The sequence below is a fragment of the Thalassophryne amazonica genome, chromosome 9 (genome assembly GCF_902500255.1).
Source record: "Thalassophryne amazonica chromosome 9, fThaAma1.1, whole genome shotgun sequence".
Classification (NCBI taxonomy): Eukaryota; Metazoa; Chordata; class Actinopteri; order Batrachoidiformes; family Batrachoididae; genus Thalassophryne; species Thalassophryne amazonica.
In genome coordinates, this window is record NC_047111.1 from 86192635 (window position 1) to 86219278 (window position 26644).

Here is a 26644-nt window from a genome sequence, read left to right on the forward strand (position 1 = left end):
TATCCCTAATTTAATTTAAAAAATTAGGGGGTCTAAACCTTCTGCTTGTTTGTGACTTTGACATTAATAAGCTTCCTATAACCTTGTCAGAGTTCCCCAGACAAATTTTGCTCTACTGGAAAATGCTATATGTCCATAACTTTTCTCCACATCTGCTAGTAATTTGGAATAACAGATATATACTGCATCACAACAAATCCTTATTTTACAATGACTGGTTTGAAAAAAATATTTGGTCAATTTATCATCTCATGGATGATGAAGGAAACCTCTTAGATTATGAACAATTCTGCATAAAATACAACTTTAACCCATCTTTATTAGACTTCATGCGATTACGTAATGCCCTCACCAATTAATTTTATATGTAAAAGTTCTCTAGCCTCAAATCAAATCATACAAAAACACCTGCCTTCTCCTATGATATGTGGTGTGTCAATTTTAGATAAAAAATGTAACAATCGTTTTATTAGAAAATGTCTTAATAATGAATTATTCCCTGGACTGCAATGTAGAAATGATATTCTATCAAAATTTGATAAAAAAGACTATTTCCAAACTTAGAGCGATGTATTTGTCCTTTCCTATAGCTCCAAAAATTAAAGAAACACACTTCAAAATTCTGAACAATATTTACCCATCTAAAGAATTACCACGGTTATGTTTTAACATTCAAGAAAATAACTGTTCATTTTGCCTTACAAATGTTGAAACTATGGACCATTTGTTTTTCTACTGTGTTTTGGTGCAATCCTTTTGGACAGAATTGCTTAATTGGGTCAAAACATTATTTCCATCAACAATTAATTTTACAAGAGATAATATTACTTTTGGTTTTCTGAGTAAGAATAAGAAAGAAGAACTCTGTATTAATGTCATTTTATGTCTTGCCAAATTTTGTATCCACAAAAGCAAATGTCAAAAATGTCCTCCTACATTTTCCTACTTCAAGAATGACTTTGACCTCTACATGAAATCTTTGGAACATATGAAGCAACCGAAAGCCATGAAACTCTTCTCTTATTTTTTTTGCAGTTGTCGAGCAATGATCTTTGAATCAAAAACTTCATGACCTTATCTGTGAGCTATTTCTAAAGTCTACAAACTCTTCCCCGTGAACTTTGAACTTTCTCTAAAGACCACGAACTTTCAAAACTATGAACTTTTCCCTGTTATCTTTGAACTTTTTTTCTAAAGACTATGAACTATCCCCCTTGCACTATTATTTGCTGAATTTACCGGAAAATTATTTGCACTTCTTGTTTCCTGTGACTGTAATTGTAATTACGTACCAAGTTGTGCCTTGTTTGTTTTATTGCATTTGGCATATTTTTTTCAATAAATTTATATATAATAAAAAAATATTATTATTGTGGTTCATGTTAGTTTAACATTCCCTGTCATGATCTCCATGAATGAAAACAATACAGAAGTGTAATGAAAATACCTGACAGCACAAACAAAACCTTAAAACTACATAATGCTCTTGAGGTCATTTTAGTTTTGTTTCATTCTTTTGCGTTTCTTGATTTTGATACAAATATAATCCCATACACAACTGAACCCGCCATATTTCTTTCAAGAGAGGAGAAAGACCGGAAGTTACGACAGCGAAGGATTGTGATTGGCTAAAAGGTCTGTTGTACTTTTTCCTGATTGGCTGAGCTGTTGACACAATGCGTGTAATCTGAGTGGCTGTGGGTTGTTGGCGCTCAGTTTGAGATTGAAGAGCGTTTGCGGATTGTTCTCCCGGTATCATAAAGACCCGTATTATCGTTTTATTTGACGTTTGCAGCAGTGGACTGACATTTGGTCAACATGTATGTGATTAAACGAGGTATGTCGATAATTTCAATATTATCAATTACACAGATGCTGTAATGTTGCGCAGGTTCTGCAAAAAGCAGGAAAAAAACGGATTTAACGTGAACCATTTGTTTTATTAATAGCAAACTGCAAACAGCACAGCATTAAAATATCAGATTTTGTTTTTCATGTTTGAAAATGTTGGTAGGTTTTGTGTGGGTTGTTTCCGACGATAAAAAGAACCAAGCATCGCGATATAAACGGTGATATTTTGTCACATGCAGGTTTGATTGCTGTTTTGTTATAATTTTTATACACTTTTAGATACATTAAAGGGCAGCAAACGCTTCTTTATCGCGCAGCACAGACTTTAAAACTAAAGTTTTGTTCGCTGGTAGTTCTTTTTTTTTTATTTTTTCTTGCTCGTTTACACGTTTTAATCTTTTATAAGTGAATAAATGGTTTCATTTGCAGCTGCTGTGTTGGCGCCGAAGTCCTTTGTTGTAATAACTGGTTAGTCAGGTGTCACTGCTGGCTTCATCTCAACACGCTGATCTCAAAATATCTCACCTACTGCCACGACAATTTATTAATTAATTCATTTATTATTATTATTATTATTTGTAATTGTTTAAATAATCCTTGCTTTTGTATTTTAGATGGACGCCAGGAGCGAGTTATTTTTGATAAAATCACCTCTCGTATCCAGAAGCTTTGCTATGGGCTCAACTGTGACTTTGTAGATCCAGTAAGTAAGTTTAATTATTTTGTGCCCCTCATAAGATATTATTACTGTTGTTGTTATTATTATCATGTGTGCCCTGTAAATTGGGTGAACAGAAACCTTTTTTTTGGGGGGGGGGGGCTGTTGCCACAAACCAATCCAAAGTTTTTATTTTAAGCTTACAACTGTTTTCACTTTGTGTAGTTTGAATGTGAACTCAAAAGTGCAACCAAGATAGATGCGTTCAACACATTATGAGAACTGGAACAAACTGATTTCTTTGCAGTCCCAAATATGTCTAATCACTGCTGGAAGGGAGCTGCACACTTCTAGTGTTGGACCGTTGTTTTAAATAAGATGCGTCAGCTGCCGCAAAACCTTGTCAATTATTTTATTTTAAATGGCTTAGGATTAGGATAAGAGCTAGGGTTTAAATTTTATGACTTTTTTTTTATTTTATTCATTTTTTTGTGCATAAGAAGTTTGCAATGTTGAACACTTCTGGACCATGGTTCTGGGAACTTCTAAGGGTCTTTCCCTACACCATCCCTACAGTAAAGTATGGTGGTGGCAGCATCATGCTGTGGAGATGTTTTTCAGTGGCAGGAACTGGGAGACTAGTCAGGGTTGAGGGAAAGATGAATGCAGCAATGTACAGAGACATCCTGGATGAAAACCTGCTCCAGAGCGCTCTTGACCCCAGACTGGGGCAACGGTTCATCTTTTAGCAGGACAATGACCCTAAACACACAGCCAAGATATCAAAGGAGTGGTTTTAGGACAACTCTGTGAATGTCCATGAGTGGCCCAGCCAAAGCCCAGACCTGAATCTGATTGAACATCTCTGGAGAGATCTGAAAATGGCTGTGCACTGACCCTCCCCATTCAATCTGATGGAGTTTGAGAGGTGTGGCAAAAAGGAATGGACAAAACTGCCCAAAGATAGATGTGCCAAGCTTGTGGCATCATATTCAAGAAGACTTGAGGCTGTAATTGCTGCCAAAGGTGCATCGACAAAGTACTGAGCAAAGGGTGTGAATACTTACGTACACATGATTTCTTAGTTTTGTATTTTTAACAAATTTGCAAAAAAAAAAAAAATCATGTTGTCATTATGGGGTGTTGTGAGTAGAATGGGGGGTGAATTTACTCCACTTTGGAATACGGCTGCATCATAACAAAATGTGGATAAAGTGAAGCACTGTGAATACTTTCTGGATGCGCTGTGTGTGTGTGTGTGTGTGTGTAGTGAAATTTAGGCAGTAAAAGTGCATGTGTTTCTTCCTTTGTCTGTAGACCCAGATTACAATGAAGGTGATCCAGGGTCTGTACAGTGGTGTGACCACTGTGGAACTAGACACTCTTGCAGCAGAGACTGCTGCCACCCTCACAACTAAACATCCTCACTATGCAATCCTGGCTGCGCGAATCGCTGTCTCTAACCTGCACAAAGAGACCAAGAAAGTCTTCAGTGGTGAGGATCAGTTGTTGAGCAATCTCCAGCATCAGAAATGAGCAGCAATCTTGCACTTGACAGTTATGTTTTATCATTTAAGGAAATCATGACTCCCTCTGGTAAAAGATTTCTGCTCAGTGCTGATGCTGGAGATTGTGTGTTACTGTATTTGTTTGATAATACACTGTTATGTTTTTTTTTTGTACTAATCTACGCTTTGTGTCCTTGATGTTCTTTTAGACGTGATGGAGGACCTGTACAATTATGTCAACCCATTAAATAAAAACCATTCTCCTCTGATCTCTAAGGAGACCCTCGACATTGTCCGTGAAAACAAGGATGTAAGTCTTTATTTATATTTGTTTTTAATTCATGTTTTACATGTCTAACTTTTTGTCTTTTCTTTTTTTTTCTTCTTTTAGCGTCTCAACTCAGTTATCATTTATGACAGAGATTTTTCCTACAATTTCTTTGGCTTCAAGGTAATTTTCAACAAGCTGAGTCAGAGCTAATGCATGTCCCTAGACTACTAAATGTTATTGTCTTTATACAACCATTGGGGGCAGGTCACCAAATTTACAACATGAAGTTTGGCAATATACTAGGAATTTGTTTGTTTTCAAAAAGCTTATATTATGATTATATCATGATGCTATCATCATACTAAATATGATCTAAATTCACCAAATGGGTTATGTTTGCCAAATAGTTCCAAAATTTTAATTATTTTATGTATAAATGTGACAGATTATCAGTTTATCCAAATTGTGTTATAATGGGCAGCAGACTGTATTTTGGTGGTAATATCACATTAAATATAAAGATCAACAACACTCAATGAGCTCCTGCTATTGACAGATGCATGGAGGAAATTCCATGAAAAATGGGACATGACCAGGCAAAAATTATTTTCAATTACAGATTCTGAGAAAGGGTCCAACTTATTTATAAAACCCCCAGCTTTACTATACAAGTTGAACTCATTAGGAAATATCCCTTTCCCACATGAATTTTGATTGTCAAATGATTAGTTAAATTGGCTGGTTCTCACTTTTTGCCAGATTTTTATATTTGATATATATATATATATATATATATATATATATATATATATATTTTTTTTTTTTTTTTGGCTTGGCATATGTTCTCATTACATGCATCTCCAGAAAGGTCGGGCATATAGTGGAAACAGTTTTCTCAGACTTCCTAAACCCTTTTAAACCCAGAAATGCATGAAAGGGTGTAACTTGATGTAAAATTGTCAATAATTTGATTATTTCTTTTCCTAAGCAAATCCATAAAATATTTCAGAAAAGTCTTTATTTGCAAGTCGTGTTAATGAATCAGATGTAATGTCAGTCACATGGAATTTTTCACAACCCTGAAGCCAGTAATGCCGAGTGCCTCACTATTTGTTCTCTACTGGAGTCAGTATATTAGCGAGCCGACTCCCCCTATATACCTGAATTTAACAATCATGAATCGTTGTTAGTTTTTAGAGAATTTTGAAATAAAGTTTGAGGAAATTTTCATGTATTTTTCTTGTAATGTCTGTCACACTCTTATTTTTGTTTTCATTAAAAGAAAAAGAAAAAAACAGCAGGGGTGGTGGCCAAGTGGTTAATGCGCTTGGTTTCAGTGCAGAAGGTTCCGGGTTCAAATCCCACCTCTGCCACATTTCTCCATGTAATGTGGAGTTGCGTCAGGAAGGGCATCCAGCGTAAAACTTGTGTCAATTCAACATGCAGATCCACCTTGGATTTGCTGTGGCGACCCCAAGTGCAAACAAGGGAGCAGCTGAAGGGACTTACTATTAAAAAAAAAAAAAAAAAAAAAAAAACAGAAGCATCACTGGATATCTTTTCTTCCCTGCCTAAATATCTCAAGACCTTAACTATGCCCACACAAAAAATTTGGGATTTATGGCTTCAACTTTTAGTGTGAGGCTGGCTGAAATGGCTCAGACTCTTTACCAATGTAACGTCCATCATGGTGGAATTGCCCACAGGTGAATACATGAGCAGTAATAATCGCCTCTACTGTGGGGATAATTGCCTTAAGATTATTCAGTTAATGGACAAAAAATGAAGTTGTTTTGTTTTCTTGTCCTTGTTAGAGCATTTGTTTTACAAAACATACAGTATTTGAAATTTTGATGATACTGTGAACCTTATTTTTCTATCATCTGTGATTTTATAATTGATTATTCAGGGGGAAAAATTAACAATATATTAATCTATAATGACAAAAATGGTTTGTTGCAGCCCAAATGAAATTGCATATTCAGAATTATAAATCTCATTTGTCTTTCTGTTCTATAGACTCTTGAACGTTCTTATTTGTTGAAGATTAATGGCAAAGGTGAGCACTGATCCCCTCAAACAAACAAAAAAACCCAACTGGCATATATACAGTCAAAGACTTTGACTGTTGCTTTTTTTATTGTTCATGTGCTGTTTAATGTGTTGCTGTAGTTTCTGAGAGACCCCAGCACATGCTGATGAGGGTGGCTGTTGGGATTCATCAAAGAGACATTGACGCGGCCGTTGAGACGTACAATCTACTATCAGAGAAGTGGTTCACTCACGCCTCACCTACACTGTTCAATGCCGGCACCAACAGGTCACAGCTGTCCAGGTGCAGAATACAGAAATGTTGGCAGACTGAGCAGTGTTGGAGGGGAAAAACGTTCTAATTAGTCTTGTTTTGTTTCGTTTTGTTTTTGTAGTTGTTTCTTGTTAGCTATGAAAGATGACAGCATTGAGGGTATTTATGACACACTGAAGCAGTGTGCGCTCATCTCCAAATCTGCTGGTGGTATCGGGGTGGCGGTTAGCTGCATCCGAGCAACTGGCAGTTATATTGCTGGGGTGAGCAACGGCGGAATCAGAAATAACAGACTTATAATAATATATCTATGGCAGGATGTGCATTTTATTAAAGTGTTTATTTTCAATTTTTAGACAAATGGCATTTCCAACGGGTTGGTTCCGATGCTTCGAGTGTACAATAATACAGCACGTTATGTGGACCAGGGTGGCAACAAGGTAGAGAGGCATCTTCCATTGACCGACGTGTACATAAACTGTAACACTGCTGCTAAAGTAAAGATATTTGTGTTGCTGATTTGAGTCTCTTTGCTCCTTGTTCAGAGGCCTGGGGCGTTCGCCATGTACCTGGAGCCGTGGCATTATGATGTGTTTGACTTTTTGGAATTGAAGAAGAACACTGGCAAAGAGGAGCAGAGGGCCAGAGACTTGTTCTTTGCCTTGTGGATCCCGGACCTCTTCATGAAACGAGTGGAAAACAATCAGGTGACTGCTGGAGTAAAACATGACTGAGTGCACGCAAATTATTACAACATGTTACCAAAAAAGAAAAATCTACTAATGTAAAAAGCCTAGCCTGTTTCATCAGTTATGAGAGCTAACAGAAATACAACTGTCAATATGAAATAGGTAAATAAGTACTACTTCTGTGACGTTACACTTTCTACAATAACTCTCAAGTTGTAAACGTACAAACAGTATTTAGACATGGACCACAACAATTCAGAAACTGGTTCATGTGATTTTTACTTATTTATTTTCTGGTTTCAAGTCCATTAATTCAGAGGGTTTAATGACTGAATTAATTTAATTTATTTTGAATGAAGGAAAATATAAAATAATATTAATCTACAAGAAAAATACGTCTTCTAAGAAACACTGCTCGAAAAGGAATAGGAAGAAGTAAACACTTATAAAATCCTACCCCCTTCTCACTATTCATACATTAACATAAATGACAACTCATTTATGTCACCATGTAAGTCCAAGGTATTTACAGTGCAAAACTCACCCACTGAACCTGCTCATCTGCATACGTTCTTAAAACAAAAACGTCACATTTAGAAATTACACCTTTATGCACTGTTCCTTCATTTGGAGAGGCCATAATTAATTGGCCACACTAAATATAAGAATTATTAATAGAAATCATCACACTTACAGCCAAATTTTCTTGACTGTCTTTAGTCACATTGATCATTAAGAAATACAAACCGTATGATAAATCTGTATAGAGTTGGCAGTTATCAAAAATCTAATAACTGCAAGAAGGAGAGTAGTGAGGAAAGCCACCAAGATAACAACTTGATGTTCTGTGATGGTGACTGGAGAAACTGATGATAACACAGCTTTATATGTTGCACCACCAGTTACAGCTTCCTGGTGGAGTGTCACAGAAAGATTTTAATAAAAGAAAACAGAACGTCTCCCATGTGCCTTCTGGCAAATTGGAGCTGAAATTTCACATCTTTTCAAGAAAATCCTTCCCTGCTCCACTACACGATGATCAATTTTTGGAGCTAAGCAGTTCCTTCTGCATGACATTTTATACCATGGTATATAAATTGTTTTGGTAGATTGACACTTATGTCAACATGTTCACGTCATGTTTCAATTCAATTTATTTATATAGTACCAAGAACACTAACCAGCCAATGTTGAGAATGATGGACTTGATGATGATGATGATGATGGTGGCAAATAACAACATCAGTCACCCCAAGGCACTTTCAGTCTTGCTTGGTGCCTTATGTACTTTGTCTTGATAGCCACCCCACTGAGTCTGATCTATGTGAGGTTTCTTCCTGTTAAAAAGAAGTTTTTACTCATCAACATCACCAAGTGCTTGCTCATGAGATGGGAATTGTTTAGCCTTCAGTTTCCGTTTTGAGCATTATGAGATTACTGCTGTTGTGATTTGAATTATATAAATTGAATGACACAGCATCTTGAAAATATATATTTTTGGGGAGAAAGAGTCTAATATTTCCCCCTTGGTGTTGTAGGACTGGTCTCTGATGTGCCCAAATGAATGTCCTGGGTTGGAAGACTGCTGGGGAAACGAATTTGAAAAACGCTACACTCAGTAAGTCCAGCACACAAAATTCTGTTTCTAAAAATGGCTAAATTTTCAGCGTTAACCTGCCCTATGGATGCTGTATGTTACAAGGTATGAGAAGGAAGGCAGAGCTAAGCGTGTGGTGAAAGCTCAACAGCTGTGGTACGCAATCATTGAGGCCCAGACAGAAACTGGTACACCGTATATGCTCTACAAAGATGCCTGCAATCGGAAGAGCAACCAGCAGAATCTTGGCACCATCAAATGCAGCAATCTGTGCACGGAGATCGTAGAATATGCTAGCAAAGATGAGGTGAGGGGCAGAAGAGGATTTTCCAACAGTCTTGAGTTGTCATATAATATGCATTTACATTTTGCTGATGGCAGTTCTTAAATCTGGCTTTCATTCACTCAGGTTGCAGTGTGTAACTTGGCCTCCATTGCCCTCAATATGTATGTCACCCCTAAAAGGACATTTGACTTCGCAAAACTTGCATCAGTGACCAAGGTCATTGTCAAGAACTTGAACAAGATCATTGACATCAACTACTACCCAGTACCTCAGGTATGCTTTCCTGTCTGGTGCTGATTGATATGTCAGCAATGCAGTCAGGTTGTATGTGCTCCACATTAACATCTGGCTCTTCTGTCCTTGGCTACAGGCTAAGAGATCCAACCAACGTCACAGGCCGATTGGAATCGGCGTGCAGGGCCTGGCCGATGCATTCATCCTTATGCGGTACCCATTTGAAAGCACAGAGGCTCAGCTCCTCAACATTCAGATCTTTGAGACCATCTACTACGCTGCCCTGGAGTCCAGCTGCGAGCTGGCAGCTAAGTACGGCACCTACGAAACCTACCCTGGTTCTCCTATCAGCAAAGGAGTAAGTAGTTATTACACTCATCAAATCAGCACCCAGTGAAATTGGGTTTTGATCCAAAGTGAGGCATTCTGCTTTCCAGATCCTTCAGTATGACATGTGGGATAAAACCACCACAGATTTATGGGATTGGAAAGAATTAAAGGAGAAGATTAGTAGGTAAGAATTCCTGTCAGTGGTCATCAAATGTAAATTTGGTTTAAACTTGTCTGTAACTGGTTGACGTGGTTCGTCTTTAGTCTTCTCGGGATGTCGTCTTTTAGATAACACAAACTAATTGCAAGTGATATGCTAGAAAAGGACACAACACTTTAGAATAATTCAGCCTTAAGCAAGATAAAATGCACAGAGTTTTTAAGTTTATTTAAGCCTTCGACACAGAGCTTAGACAAACTGAGTCCTCTAGAGAGACTGAATATGTGACGACCGCATCGCTCCTCCTTCGACTTTTTTATTTATTTTATTCCCAAAACATGGTTTTCTATTGGAAGCGTCCTCTAGTGAACCCTAAGCAGGTGTTAGGCCATTATTTCAATGTGACAAACGCTCCCATTAAAACTTGAAGGATTTACAACTGATTTTTTTAAAAGACCTTCAGCCACAGGTGCAGCTGGCCTGAGGCCCCCCGCACGTGGCCTCAGCCACAGGTGCAGCTGGCCCGAGGCAACTGCACGTGGCCTGCGGGAAAGCACCTAAGAGGCCTTGGAAAGCCCCTGACAGACTGAATGACTAATAGAGCCCTTTTTTTGGGGTTGAACACCTGCTAGTTCAGCCAGAGGACATACAGTTCAGATCAGGACACTTGATAGTTCATCATAGTTCAAATAAGGACCTAAAAATTCTTCTACAGTCCCTCCTCTGGGACTTGAAAGAGTCCCATTACATCAACTATACTCTTGGGTTGTTTACTGACAAGACATCCTCATTTATGCATTGCAATAAAAAAGAAAAACACATCACTCGAATTACTGATAACTCTGGTGCGGATATGAATATCAGTGATACTTCACACGGTAAATATATTGAAGTGCAGGTGAACCTACATACTAAGGCACAAGGTGATCAATTAGCTGGATTATATCAACACAAGGTGACATTCAAACATTGAGTTTTGGTGTAATTCAAGGCACTTAAAATGGCCACATAAAACAAGTTACAGCAACCTCTTAATCATGGCAAAGTAAAGGCTTTACATTGACATCAGTGCAACCAATCATCTTCTGGCATCTATTGTCTCACTCAACCAGAGGCTCCAACCCATTATACTTGGTTCTACATATTATTTTGTTAAAGAGTCACACATTTATTACTTAAATGCATCAAATAACCCCTACGTTACCACTATTTAGTCAACCAATCAAGAAACTATTCTAAGGTTAGCGCAGCTATGTCTAGTTAAATGATAAACACAATAAATGGTTTCCCTTCATGTCCGTCCTTAAGTCATTTGCCTTAGTCAATCATATAATGGTTTTCATTATAGGCCATTTCTCAACATTTTCCACTTTGTTTTTCTTCTTTTTCAGCTTGTTTTCTAATGCCCTTTTTGGCCAGATGCCAAATTTAGGCGATGCATGTCTCTTGAGGCATGCTATAATTTAAGAAAAAGGGGTCCCTATGGTGCATCTTTACTACTAAATCTACAAACACGCCGTGTAAGGGTCCCCTTTTTATAACTTTGCAATGTGATATCTATGTGTATGCATTTAGCTTTATCTGTGTTACGCAGATGATGGTAAGGACAGACATTTACCCAACCTTCGTTACTAACATATATCCTTCTTTGTTTTTATTTACACTCAGATTTCTGAAACCAGTCCGCAATTCAAACTCAAGAACCAAGATCATAGTCCGTTTTCAGTGCCATTACGTCAGTCCGCGCTCCTCAGCATTTACTCAGCGTCTGAAGTTTTGGGAGAAGTTGGGGAATATGGGGAGGTTGGCCTTTCAGGGGTAGTGGGGGAAGGATCAGGAATTCTGGCTTTCAGACAGTCGTGCAGTTCTCTGATGGATCTTTCCAGCTCCTTGTGCTGCTTGGCCAGGTTGTACAGGGCCCCCAGAGAATTCTTGCCCACATTCAGGGTGGTGGTGGCCAGCCCTAGCTGTTCCCTTTCCATATGCTCCATCATGCTGGCTAGCATGTCCATACTAGACTGAAGACCACACAGTTGAGTATGGAGGCCCTCCTGAGCACAAGAGATGTTGGCATTGTCACGGTGTATCCTTAACAGGTATGCAGCTGTCTGACTCAGTTGTGGCATGATTTCCTCAAATAGCCCATGGGGAATGTGATTTGTGAGGGGCAGGAGCTGCTCCAAGGTTTTTGGAACAGACTCTTGTGGAAGACGAGGCTCTCGAACCAAGATTGCCATGTCCAGTGGGGTGACCATGACCAGATTAAGGTTGTGCAGTCCAGGGGACAGGAAGTACAAGGGGGAAGGCATTTCGTTTGTGGGGGGAGTATTGTTGATGTCGCACAGGCAAGTGGTTGGGACACTCTGGGCATTTAGCAGCCTGTACAAAGCTCCCCTCTGTCCTGGTGGGTGAGTTCGGCTAAGGTCCACCCCTGCTGATCCTCCTCCAGAGGCACTGGGCTGATCAGAATATCTCTCCTGCCTTGGGGGTGAAAAGCTGGGGACAGGTCCTAGCAGTGAATTGGGTCTAGGATGCACTCGGGCGGTTGCTGCATATGGCCGACCTTGGCTGCCTCCCCTGGAGGGTATCGTTGCCACTGGCACATGTGACTGTCTCCATGGCATCTGCGGAAGGGGTGTGTTCCTGAGTCCAAAGGGTCCTTCAGGTGATGGTGGAGTCCTCGGGCCGACTCTTGCTGCAGGCAGATTCTGTGAAGCCGTCATCGCCAGGTTCTGGAACAATGAAGATCCTTCTGTTGCCAACTGGTTTAGCTGCTGGATGGAAGGCGGCTGTGGCGACCAATCATGTCTCGACCATCCCTCCTGTATATCCTCTTCTCCAAACAGTTCTGAGAGTCCAATCAGACTTGATAGAGGCAGATCAGGCATAGGTCCCTGATCAGGGGAGTCTGGTCTCTCAGCCATACTCCTGTGTCCTAGTAATATACATATACGTTCATTATTACAGCTCCATGTCATTCTTTCAGATATTGTCTATCCGATCCCTCATTTTTGTGGGTGCATGTGTGTGAATGTAAATGTGCGTGCATGTCTTCTTCCTCGTCTACAATATCACCAAGCACGGTCCATCCCAGTCCTCCCTATCTGGGGTATACGCCACAATATTAGGGAGCTGGGGGCTGTCGGGGAGGATAATTGGTATTTCATCCATTTCCATATATTCTGGTTCTCTGTCTGTTTCGTTTGTGCTTTCTTCCAGGGCTCGGATGGCTAACAGTGGGAGCTGTCCTACTGTGGATGAAATCAATTTATTGACCAGAAATTTTATCAAGGGAATACCACAACATATTACCAGCAAGACCGCCACCCCTGTTAGTGCCAAGACTACACCTATCTGGTATAACCAGTCTTTACATGATATCCACCCTCTCCTTAGAGCCCCAAACAGTGAAAACAGTGGGCCAATATTAATTCCATTCCCTACAATGTATCCAGAATCGTCAGTTTCATTTCTCCCTCCTATGGAGTTACTTAACAGTTCCTGTTGCATCTCTTCAAGTGTGATTAAGAGCTCTGTCAAGTTTCCGTCTTCCCCTGTACGCATGGGAATAGCTGTGCAACATTCGGTGGCTTTGATCATAATACAAACTCCTTGTTCATCAGCCATCATCATCTCGATAGCTAATCTATTTTGCATTGTCATTAGCGAGGTGGCGTGCAGTTGTTCGGTTAAGGCTCCTACTGCTGCCAATGTCCAGTTCAGGTATCTTTGCTGATTATACCACAAGTAATTAATCCACTGCACCTCCTGGAACCTAGAACGGATTTTTGGAGTAACCCCGAACAGCGCCAATGCCCATCCCCATTTATCCACGTCTTCATCTGCTTTAACTCTGCTACTGTCTATGGCTTCTAACTGTCGGGGTATCCCTTCTGGTATCCCGTTTCTTACTGTGACGTTGTAGTCTGTTTTAAGTGTCATTATTCCTCTTTTCTTCCGAAGTTTCTGTGGCATGGGTTGTATTGAATTTGGCATTTCAATTACTGTTATAGCTCCTGTGAGCATCACAGGAGCACAAAGGCCTTTCCAATTAGGGGACAGCGATGACAGGAGTTTCCTTCTTTGTCCGCATATCCAAAAGATGTCAGCTAAGGGTACCGTTCCCTTAGCTAAATTTGGAGTAGATACCCATGAAGCATTGGTGAGATTCAGTCCAATTACAGACCCCCCTGTGGCCGGTACTATTTGTTCACACTGTATGCCTGCTGCTGGCAGGGTGTGACAGACGGTAATGTTCCATGCTGTTTTGGCCGGTTTGTATTCTTGCTGCTTTTGCATACACTGTATGTGGTGTTTTGGCTGGGTCGTCCCTACCTGCCAATCGCTTATGTATTGTGCTACTAAGCCTTTAGCTATACAGAATGGGTGTATCATCCCTTTCTCTATTTTAATCATAGGTGGAACGGTTCCTTCTGTACTTAGAGGCACTGGACAAAGTTTACTGTCGGCAGCATATTTTTCATCACCTACTGCCATTTTCATAACACATTGTGTATAGCACTCTGCTTGGTCTGAGTTATGTTGGGGGCTCCTATAACAGTTGTTGATATCAGGTAGGGGTTTAGCCTGAGGTATCACACCTTTCCGGTGACAGGCTATGCAAGGCTTTTCACTGATCTGCCTAGCCAAAAATTTCAACCATTGGTAAAATAAATTGGTCTTCAACCCTTGTGTGCGGGCTAGGTCTGTACTGGGATCCCATCTCCCTAAGTGACTGCTTGTTTCTACGCTTCTAATTGTCCTCTTTTTCCTTGGTTTGATTTTTACCCATTTTGTGGCTTCAAGTACTGTAACAGCTACGTCTTGCTTGGTTTCCCTGCATCCTCTTTTATCACAAATTACCTCTATGTTGAGTATTCCCTCCTCTTCACATTTGATGCTAATGGCTTCGCCTAATATGTAATCCCCCAGCTTTCCCTGTATTCCTATGTTCTTGTAGGCTTTTGATTTAATGTATACCAAATTATATGTTTTTCCTGTGTTTAGAATGCCTTGTTTAGCTGCTATTGCGGCCATGGCCACGGCACAGTCCGTTGTATGTTTTGGATGTCTATTTTCTCCCATACTGACCACCAGTAGTATGGACAATCCCTTGACTAATTCCTTAATCATTGCTCTGATGACTGTTGAGATGTGCTACTAGATGTGCTACTGAGTGAGCCGTCACTAGATGAGCTGTCACTAGGGATGTGTGGTGTATCTGTGCTTTGTCTGGGTTGTACTTCCTGTGGTTCTTCTGTCGGTAAATCTACTGAGTTGCTGTCTGAGTCTGATGTCTCCTGTGGCCTGTCTATCTGTCGGTCTGTATCTCTGTCTGTCTGTTGGCCTGCGTCTCCAGTTGTTTCTGAGTCTGTATCTGAGTCCGTCGCTGCTCTATCTGGCAGGGATCCACTACTCTCTGAAGCTGTGCGTCGTCTTTGTTCAATCAGTCTCTGTGAGCGCCTTGGCCGGTGTTCGCCTGGCTGCAGGGAGGCGTGGCCTTCCCTCGGTGCTTCTTCTGGCTGCAGGGAGGCGTGGCCGTCCCTCGGTGCTGCTGTAGGGTCTCTGGCTTCTCTTGCTTCCCCCCTTGGCCCGGCGGCTCTGCCAAGACGAGCTTGCCGAGGCCGCAGGGGCGCTGGGCCACCAACCCTACAGCAGTGGTTTAAATGAAACCAAGTGTCCTTACCGTCTACTTTGACTGCTGTACGTGAGGCAAGAATAACTTTAAAAGGACCTTCTCGGCGGGGCCTGTCCCACTTCTTTTTGAACACTTTGACGTAAACCAGATCACCAGGCTGGATGCTCTGATTTTCAAGTGGAATCTCTGCTTCTCTGTCTTCTGTAGCACCTTTGACCTGCAAAAAGATAGTTTTGTGTATTTGGGTTAACTGTCTCAGATAATTATTCCATTCGTCTTGTAGCTGCTCCAGCGATGGTCCTTCGTAGGGTCCTCTCAGGTATGGAATAGGCATCGGCCGACCTGTAAGAGCTTCAAATGGTGTCAAATGGGTTAGTCGGTTAGTTTGTGAGCGCATTGACAATAAAGCAAGCGGCAACGCATCCAGCCAGGTTAGTTTGCCATTGCTGTCTGCTATGATTTTTGCTAGTTTGTTCTTTAAAATGCCATTAGCCCGTTCCACCGCCCCATTTGATTGGGGGTGATAAACACACCCAAATTTCTGTTTGATACCCAATTGTTTGAATGTTTCTTGTGTAACCTTGGCTACAAAAGCCCTACCGTTGTCAGATGAGATAGTATCTGGAATGCCAAATCTTGGAAAGATGTCTCGGCACAGGAATTTGGCTACCGTTTTATGGTCTTGATTTGCAGAGGCTACTGCCTCAATCCATCGGCTGAATCTGCATATCACTACCAAAACATATCTCATTCGTTTAACTCGGTTTTCAGCTCCCATGTCTATGAAATCCATCATAAGATGTCTGAATGGCCCATCAGGGACCGGAATGTGGGCTAAAGGGGCTGTGAATGATTTCCGGACATTGTACTGTGCACATACCTCACACTCATTCAACAAATGGTCCACTGTAGCTGCCATATATGGTGACCACCAGACAGCTTTTAGTTTGTTCATAATTTGGACTCGCGAACAATGATCGGGTCCGTGGGCCCAAATGATTGCATGTCGTAATAAATTGGTGGGTAACACAAAATGTCCATGACTACTGCGCCACAGCTTGTCCGCTGGCCCCTGACTACGTGTCTCAATAGCGCCTCGTTTAACCCACATTCGTTTTTCTTCTCCACTGGCCCTACTTTGAGCCACTATCAGTGCGTCAAGTGAAACCAGTGGGGCACAATCTTGGATGGTTAACAGGGGAAACATATTTTCTCCTTGTGCTCCTTTGCAAGCTGCATCATCTGCTAAGTTGTTACCTTGAGCTATGATGTTATTATTCTTTTGATGACCTGCACATTTAATGATGGCTACCTCAGACGGTAATTGGAGAGCTTGTAACAGTTGGGAAATCGCTTCTCCATGAGTGACAGGGGTGCCATCTGCTCTCAGGAATCCCCTTTGTTTCCAAATGTTCGCATGTACATGACATACGCCATAAGCGTAGGCTGAGTCTGTGTAGATATTAACACGTTGATCTTTAGCTATCTGGCAAGCCATAGTTAAGGCTTTGATTTCTGCCAGTTGGGCTGAACAAGGCTGATCAATTCCTTGGGACTCCAGTAATTCAAAGGTCTCGCCATCCGTGTTTAGTTTAACAATCCCCATACCCGCATGCAATCCTGCGGCATCCCGAAAGCATGAGCCGTCCACGAACAGGGTTAGATCTGCATCTATGGCGTGATTATACAAATGTTCTCTGGCTCTCAAAAATTTCTCTGTCTCTGCCACACAGTTATGTGGAGTACCATCTAACGGTGTGGTCAATTTGGTGGCAGGATTCACCGTGTGACAATGTTGTATTGTTATTTCTGGGGCGGACAACACAACTTCATATCCAGTGCGTCTAGCTTGTGTTAAGACAAAACGTTGACTGGTTAGCAGGGCATGTAACTGATGCGACGTGTACAACGTTACTGCATGTCCCATGATTATGGATGATGCTTTTTGAAATGCAAAGGCAGCTGCTGCTAGACCCTGATAGCATGGTGGCAATCCTGTTTCAATGTTGTCAAGCTTTGTACTATAATAGGCCAATGGTTGTTTTCCTTCATTTGTTTCCTGCATTAGTACAGCACAAGCATAACCAGCTTTTTCAGTAACATACAAATGGAAAGGTTTCCCATAATCTGGGTTACCTAACGTGGGAGCAGATTGCATGTCTGTTTTCAGGGCCTCAAAAGCTCCCGTTGCCTCATCTGTCCAGACGAGGAGAGCTGCATTGCTTGTTTGCCCCACTGCTCTAATCATGGCACGCAAAGGTGCAGTTTTTATAGCATAATCACAAATCCACGGCCGACTGTACCCTGCCATCCCAAGGAATGAAAGCATCTGTCCCACTGTTTGGGGTTTGGGAGCCTTGATTATAGCCTCCACTTGGCTTGGGGCTATACATCGCGTGGTCCCACACAGCTGTCTTCCCAAGTATTCTACTTGTTGTTTGCAGAACTGCAATTTGTCCTTACTTACTTTATGACCTCCATCTGCCAATGCATGCAATACAATTAATGAATCTTTTTCACACTGTTCTTGAGTCTCTGATACAATAAGGAGATCATCCATATATTGCACCAATGTACTGGGTATGTCAAGGTGTTGTAAATCTTCAACCAGGACTTTGTTAAAGATGGCTGGGGACAGGTTCAGTCCCTGAGGTAGCCGTGTATACGTTAGCTGTTGTCCCAGAAATGTGAATGCAAACAAATGTTGTGAGTCTGGGTGCACAGGCACACTGAAATAGGCTGAACACAGATCGATTACTGTGTACCATTTTGCTCCAGCAGGGATGCTTGATAGTATAGTATGCGGATCAGGTACTATAGGTGCATCCATTTCTATTATTGCATTGATAGGACGCAGATCATGTACCAGCCGATACTCTTTGGTATTGTTTTTAGGGATAGGATAGATAGGAGTATTGCATGGGCTTGCAGTTTTTATTAAAACTCCAGCTGCCATTAGTCCCTTAATTACTGGTTTTATGCCTTCAATAGCCTGAGGTTTTAATGGATACTGCCTTTGGTGAGGCAGTTTTGCTCCCGGTTTTACTTTTATTTTTACTGGTAAGGCTGTTTTTACTAGTCCTACATCCGTTTTGCTTTTGGACCACACCACTGGTGGTATTTGCTCTAACAATTTCTCTTGTTGGGCCGATAACACCATCTGTCCCTCTGGTCTAGGATTGAGCTCCACTTTTTGAGCTATAGCCTCATCATTTACTTTTAAATTAATTCGTATAAACTGCTGGTCTTTTGACAGATGTACTTGTGGACTTTCCATGTTTTGCCATTCTTCAACTTCTGAGGCTGTCTTTACCATTGGACCTAGGTCATGGGATTCGTACTTTTCTGAGACTAAAAGGGTCACATGAGGCGTGGCATTCGGCACTTGATACCATTGTTGTTCAGCTGAAGTTAGCTTGACAGAAGCTGCGGCCCCTTGGGGGCCTAAATAAATTTCTGTGGTGGTTATGTGAAACAGCCGTTGATTCATCAATGCATCCCAGCAGCATGCATAGTCAGCCTGTTCTTGTTTGGCATCGAACATCAGGGTGACATGTAAAGGTAACCTAGGTGTATATACTGCTGCATAGTGTTGTTCTGCCCAGGGCTTCCATTTTTCCCATTCCAGTTGGAGATTTGAATTTTCTGGTTGTAACTTCAGCCAGTATACCATGGGTTGCACAGGTCGGACCTTGTTTTCCATGTCCATAAGCACCATAATGTTGGTGAGTGCTTCGTCAGGAAAGTGTATTTGCAGTCCTTGATGGGTACACACTATCTGGGTTTGTAGCTTACATAAAATGTCTCTTCCCAGCAAATTCACAGGTGTATTTTGTGAGTATAACAGGGGTGCTTCAATTGTTTTTCCTGCAATCGTTACAGGAAGTGGGCGTGTAAAAGGTATTATTTGAGTTTTCCCAGAGAAGCCGATGGTCTTAATTACAGACCCAGAGAGGGGGAGATGAGCGCCCATTTTCCCTATGCAAGAGTATGTTGCCCCTGTATCCACCATGAAAGGGAAATCTCTGTTTTGTATATTAACGGTGACGGTTGGCTCTTCCTTAGGTATCATAGAAATAGCCAATGCCACCGTTTCCCCCTCTGTCTTCTCTAGGCCCCCCTATTGCCAATAGGCAGAGGGTCCAACCCAAGGTCGGGCCGGACAATTTCTCATTCGATGTCCAGGTTGTCCACAGCTCCAACACTCATTAGAGGGTTGATCCCCTATTGGGGGTGTTGGTCCCATAGGCGGTCCCGCTTGACTGTTCCTGGGAGCTGAGTTCTGGAATCTGCTTCCAAATGAAGGTTGGCGAGATCCTCTTCGCCACCCTCCTCTTTGACCTTGAAAGTTCCGTGACTCTCCTCCACCCATGACTGTAGGTGGGTCCATTTCCGGGTGTGCCAGTGCTATGGTAGTGATAGTGATGCTCCACTGGTGCTGAGACTTCTCCTGTAGGAGTGCTTCCTGCTGCTCCTTGGGGGCTCTGTGTGGCTGTTACCACAGGTGCCTGTATGGTGGCAGCAGTGTTTGCGGTAGGGCCTGTGCTTGCCGGCTCAGAAGGAACAGGGGTCATCATTGGTGCCTGGGTCTTTGTTTTTTCTTTCTTGACTTTGGTTAGCTCTCCCAACTGCATCTGCACCAATTTTTTCGTCAGGGATTTTGCTGCATCTTCTTCTTTTTGTTTTTCTTTCTTGTAGATTTCAAGATGGTGACAAATATGCTCAGAGTATAAAGCCCAATTCATTTTTGATAGTCCCACGACTCCATCTAGGGCTTTCTGAACCTCATCTGGTAGAGCCTTTTTTACAGTTATTTTTAAACAGGATTTCAGTTGCTGGAGAATGGTTCCATGCATTTCCTGTTTCCTCCGCCCATCTCTTCTGGAATCGGTGCAGGAACTTCTTTGGGCACTCTTCAAGTGTCCACTCCTCATCATCCAATTTAGAGGGATCCAAGACCTCAGGGTACTTTCTTCTCAGTCCTTCCCACATGGAGTTTCTATAGCGATTAAAGGGGACTTCATCATGTTGATTAGTGCCCATCATTTGTGTTAGTCCAACCTTTCCTGCTAATTCTTCAGTGTCATGTTTTCCCATGACATGCATTAGCAAGGCTTTTATGTCACCTAAAGACAAGGTTACCCCTGCAGTGCCTTCTTCTAAGGCAGTTATCCATCTCCCAGCTCCTTGGGTGATATCTGGCAGCCTGTTGGCCAGCCCCACCATGTCTGTCCTGCTCCATGGGGTATACACATGATGACCATTCCTGACCACCAGTGGGCATATGAGGTCTTCGTCCTCCTCTTCTTCTGTGGGGGCTCCATACTGTCTTCCAGATCGAGTGCGACTGACTGGTTCCAGGCAGTCCATCCAGTCGGTTATATTCTGTTCTAAAGCCGCTACGTCTTTGGCTACACATTGTTGTCTTTGCCTTAGTCGGGCCTCTTTTGCACTCTCAATGATGATCTCACCAGAAATCTTTCGGGTGGGTGGCTCTATAATGTGATTCCCTTGATTGGGTGTCGATTGTTGTAATACTCTTCTTTCCTCGGCGTCCCTATGTCTTTGTATTCTTTCGTTCGCTAGCCGAAGCTGCTCAGCTAGTTCTTCATTATCTCTTCTGGCCAGATCCAGTGTGTCACAGAAGCTCTTGTGCCACTCTTCGGAGCCTCTATAGCCTGTGAAGGTCCAGTCGGCTGACCTATGGTGGGAGGGGACGGTTTTCAGTGGACCTCGATGTGCAGGCGGAGCCTTCAGGTCTCTCTCTTTATCCTCGTCTGCCTCCGTGTCACTGTTATTTGTGGCCCCCCCTGCTGGTCGTGGTGAGCGACCACTTACTTTCGGATTTGGAGACCTTGTATGATCCATTTGACAGACTGAGGACCTGTCTCCTTGTGGCTCTCGAGCTTTTAGTGTCAGTGTGAATTTGCCCTCCACATCCATGCCTTGGTCCTCTTCACGAGTTCCTAATACAAATTGTCCAGCTGTCCTTCCCATATCATGACGTTTATATGGGGGTGGCTCTGCTTCCCAGCTCGGTGCACTGGCTTTAGTGTCTTTGGATCTTTCCTCTGTCATTTTTTCTCTTTTCTGCTGTAGCCTCTGCGCTTCCTGCTTGAACAAGGCCAAAACTTCTTTTTCTTCAGTGCGTTTTTTGTTGTTATTCACGTTCTTCTGCTGATCTTTAATTTCTTTTTTCTGTATTTCTACCGCAACTGCTTCACACATCACCGGATCAAATGATCCCTCCAAAGGCCATTGCCTGCCCCCATGTGACCTTTTGTGCCACTTTCTCATACATTGGTTGGCCTTAATGCGTTTTCCTGGACATTTTCTTAGTACTAAGTCTAGCGGGGTACTTTCCCGACCTTGACCTTGAGAGTTACCCATGTAACCCTGACAAACGCTATGTGAGATGTTTCTATGGTGCTCTGGTAGTCCCTCAGGGGCTGTCCTGATCCAGACCAATAACTTGCCAGCTGTAACACCTGTTTTGTATTTTAAACCCTTAAAAGGATTAAATTTCCAACTGTTATGCCCGTCTTCTTTTTCTTTAACTAAATACGAAAATTTACCTGTTTCCCACTGAACCTTCCTTGGGACCACAATCAGAGTCAACCTAGGAAACAGTTCTTCACCTGGATCTGTTGGTAGTGTTATTAAATGATTTAATGGTATGCTAATTTCTTTATTAGGATCAGCACAAAGCAGCTCCAGCCACGGGGTTAAACCCTGATGCCACAGACGTCTTATCAGCAGCTCCCAATTAATTAGAGGGAATTGTTCTTTCTTTTGCTTCAGATTGACTACTTTAGTAATCTGCCATAATTTCTGATTGATCTCTTGTTCGTCCTGCCAATGTTCTGCTCCTACCCTGTCAAAATAGGTCCTTTCCAGCCAAAAATGTGTCCTGATTCCCTGGGTTTCAATGTCTCCGTCAGTCAAGTAATGTTCTGGGAGTATTATTTCATTATCACTTACGTCTCCCATCAATGACTGTCCCAAGCATTGATCAGTCTGTCAGCTTTTTCACTATAATCTAAGCTTTAACTCTTTTGAATTATAACCAACTTTATTTCTTTACTCCTCTTACAACCCTAACACTTCCTAATGTCTTTGCTCCCGACTTTCTATTTTCCTTCTAATTTTTTAACTTTCTGCTTCTCGTCTTTTCCTGCTATGTTTGTTTATTAGTTTTCTTTCTTTGAAATAATATCTACCTTCTCTGTATTTACATAGCAGTCTCTTCTCCTGTCTTTTTTCCCCACTGTCTCTGTTTCTCACTTTTTCTCTTTGCCTGTCATGCACCTCCCAAGTCCTCCTGTTGGGTCTACACACCTCCTCCTCGTACCTACTCTTCACATTAATCTTGTATGTCAGCCAGCCTGCAAGCCCTCACAGCTTTGCCTGTAACTCCCCGCTTACTCTCCGCTCTCCCACTCAACAATCTTCAAAAGCTTTATACACAAAAATTATTAAAAACAACTTTCTATATATCTCTATCTAGACTTCTGCCACTTTTCACTCCGCGGCTTTAAACAACCTTTATAATCACTTAACACCAATGTGTTCTGTTTAAGTATGTATCTCTTATTCACGTTAGACAGCTTCTCCGGCGCTGCCAGCAACTCATATATTATTTTTTAACAAGCCCTCTTTGAGCGTACAATATTTAATTCACTTCTACGCCTTACCGCGCCTCGCGTGCGTATCCTGTGCTTAATATATTATTTTTCACAAGCTCCTCTCTGAGCATACAATATTTCATTTATTTCTACGCCTTACCGCGCCTCGCGTGCGTATCCTGTGCCTTTCTGCACTTTCTTCTACTTTTTTCACTTACTGAGCTCCTCGTGAGCTTAATGTGCCTTTGCACTGAAAATACTCTCTTTTTCTTTTCTTAAAAAAAAAACTCATATTACTGTGTACTTAATTACTTATGCTTCTCCCACGCCCCACAAGCGTGTATTTGGTGCCTTACTGCACTATTTTCTGCTTCATTAATTCTCATGTATTCTGCACTAACTCTCTATTTATTTTATTTTTTTATAGTTTTTCTCTTTTCTTAAAAAATGACGTCCTTTATTGAGCTCTTTTACTTACTGTCAGCTGTGCTACTTTGCACTTTTCTCTTTAAATCTCTTTATCACGTATGGTATTTCTACTGCGCCCCCTCAGGCGCTTATCTTGTGCACGTATTCTCTGTTAAACTCTTTTTCTCACTTATTTCACTTCAGTCTCTGTTAAACTCTTTAAATAACCTTGTATTACCTTGTATCTATTTGTCAGTGTACTCCCCTAAATTAACCCCTACAGCGCATGCTATCAGCCGGCACATTAATAACGAATTTCAACACCAATTATTCCCCAAGCATCCAGGTTAGTTCTCCATGCACTCTTTTCCCGCACCAGAGTTCATGAACATTCCTGACCTTTCACTCACACAGACATTCTTTTTATCTACAAGGCCTGATAATTTTCAATCTTATCTTTTTTAGTCTCTTATCAATTTTCTTAGTCCAGGTTCTTTTGGGTAAGAGGCAATTAAAAATATCACCTGTCAACTTGGGCGGAAATCCCGACTCACTCCTCCAGATCGTGCAGAAGTTACAAAAGGTTTCTGCTTACCTTTTAGTCGTGATCACTGTTATTTACGGTCTGGAGGGATGAGCTGGACTGCCCCAGGCTGCCGGAATGCCCCTGGACCCTCCTGGCTGGCTCGCCAAGTTCTGACGTGGTTCGTCTTTAGTCTTCTCGGGATGTCGTCTTTTAGATAACACAAACTAATTGCAAGTGATATGCTAGAAAAGGACACAACACTTTAGAATAATTCAGCCTTAAGCAAGATAAAATGCACAGAGTTTTTAAGTTTATTTAAGCCTTCGACACAGAGCTTAGACAAACTGAGTCCTCTAGAGAGACTGAATATGTGACAACCGCGCTCATCTATTTATTGGAGACCCGCGGGCATCGCTCCTCCTTCGACTTTTTTATTTATTTTATTCCCAAAACATGGTTTTCTATTGGAAGCGTCCTCTAGTGAACCCTAAGCAGGTGTTAGGCCATTATTTCAATGTGACAAACGCTCCCATTAAAACTTGAAGGATTTACAACTGATTTTTTTAAAAGACCTTCAGCCACAGGTGCAGCTGGCCTGAGGCCCCCCGCACGTGGCCTCAGCCACAGGTGCAGCTGGCCCGAGGCCCCTGCACGTGGCCTGCGGGAAAGCACCTAAGAGGCCTTGGAAAGCCCCTGACAGACTGAATGACTAATAGAGCCCTTTTTTTTTGGGTTGAACACCTGCTAGTTCAGCCAGAGGACATACAGTTCAGATCAGGACACTTGATAGTTCATCATAGTTCAAATAAGGACCTAAAAATTCTTCTACATGGTCCACCTGTGTGTCCTCAGACATGGTGTGAGGAACAGTCTGCTGCTGGCCCCCATGCCAACAGCTTCCACAGCACAGATCCTGGGCAACAATGAGTCAATCGAACCCTACACCAGTAACATCTACACCCGCAGGGTGCTCTCTGGAGAGTTTCAGGTTAGGAGAGTCTGAATTTATGGATTTGTGTGCATGGAAGTGCAACTATGACATTTCTGCCACTCACTCCACAGATTGTAAATCCTCACCTGCTGAAGGATCTAACAGAGAGAGGACTCTGGACTGATGAAATGAAGAACCAGCTAATTGCTCAGAATGGGTCTATCCAGGTAAATGCATTTGAGATTTGTGTCTCTGGTTTAAACACTTTCATTTAAATTATTTATCTTTTACATTTATTGATGACTTTGTGTGGTTTCCATAGGGTATTGCCGGGATCCCCGATGACTTAAAGCAGCTGTATAAAACTGTTTGGGAAATCTCTCAGAAGACTGTGCTGAAGATGGCAGCAGACCGTGGCGCCTTCATCGATCAGAGCCAGTCTCTAAACATCCACATTGCTGAGCCAAACTACGGCAAATTGACCAGCATGCACTTCTACGGTTGGAGGCTGGTAAGTCAAAGCTGCGGGAGGGAGGTGCTGTCACATGACATTCTGCAACAACTTCTACACAACTCCTCCTCTTTACAGGGTCTGAAAACTGGGATGTATTACCTGAGGACAAAGCCTGCCGCAAATCCCATTCAGTTCACCCTCAACAAGGAGAAACTAAAGGAGGCCCCATCAGCCAAGAACCAAGAGGAGGAGAAGACCAAAGAGCGCAACAATGCCGCCATGGTCTGTTCATTGCAGAATAAAGATGAGTGTCTAATGTGTGGTTCCTAACTTTGATTCACTCAGATAAATGTACCTCCCAGTTTCAAAAGGGATTGTTGGAAAAGGGTGCTATTCTTTAAATGTGGTTTGTTTGTTTTTTTGTTGTTTTTTTTTTTGTTTGTTTTTTAGATTTTTGTCTTACATGTGCCCCTGTCTTTAAGTCTTTTTTGTTTGTTTGTTTGTTTGTTACCCCCCACCCCCCTCGCTGCCAGTCAAGTTGGAGGAGGTTATATTTTTGTCCCTGTCTGTTTGTTTTTGAACAACCTGGAGCCCATCATTTTTCTTATGTCGTTATGAAATTTTTACTGAAGATTCATATGGTGACAGGCAACGGATTCAATTTTCAAAGTCAAAGTCAGGAAAAACCTTAGAAAATTGGAAACATCCCTATTTTTAACATTGAACAAATTTTCAAAAATTCATAACTCTGTCAAAAAAAGATCAAATTAATTTTATATTTGAGAGCGTTATGTAGGATGGCATCCTTTACCAACCGACAATCTGGATTTGATCCAGATCGGATCCAGATTACAGATTTTGTGGCCATTTAAATTTAACATTGAAAACCCCATTTAATGTATTTTTTTACATTATATCTTAAACATCAACCACACTCATATTTGAAAGTGAGGTGCAGACTGGCACTCACTATCGCCTGACAAAGTTTGATCCAGATCTGATGCAGATTGTGGATTTTATTAAAAAGCCCATTTGGTGTACATTTTACATGATATCTCAATCAAAAGTACCTCAGTCAGTCTGATTTTTCAGTTATGGATTTACTTACACCAGCAAAATTGGATGGAGATTCCAATTTTATGCGTGTTTGTCTTCCAGTTATCAATCGGAAAC

The 26644-nt window shown here is 41.8% G+C and overlaps 1 protein-coding gene across 1 annotated transcript; it reads left to right on the forward strand.

Annotated features, from left to right (window-relative positions):
* Nucleotides 1–1721: 1721 nt before the first annotated feature.
* On the forward strand, nucleotides 1722–26357 carry LOC117517575 (ribonucleoside-diphosphate reductase large subunit-like). The gene is made up of 19 exons (XM_034178656.1): nucleotides 1722–1837; nucleotides 2466–2554; nucleotides 3827–4004; nucleotides 4227–4327; nucleotides 4409–4468; nucleotides 6308–6347; nucleotides 6461–6623; nucleotides 6715–6856; nucleotides 6950–7033; nucleotides 7139–7300; nucleotides 8821–8900; nucleotides 8985–9186; nucleotides 9289–9438; nucleotides 9536–9757; nucleotides 9837–9913; nucleotides 24939–25074; nucleotides 25149–25244; nucleotides 25340–25528; nucleotides 25607–26357. The coding sequence occupies exons 1-19, from the start codon at nucleotides 1819–1821 to the stop codon at nucleotides 25799–25801; spliced, it is 2385 nt and encodes a 794-aa protein (XP_034034547.1). The 5' UTR covers nucleotides 1722–1818; the 3' UTR covers nucleotides 25802–26357.
* The last annotated feature ends 287 nt before the right edge of the window (nucleotides 26358–26644 follow it).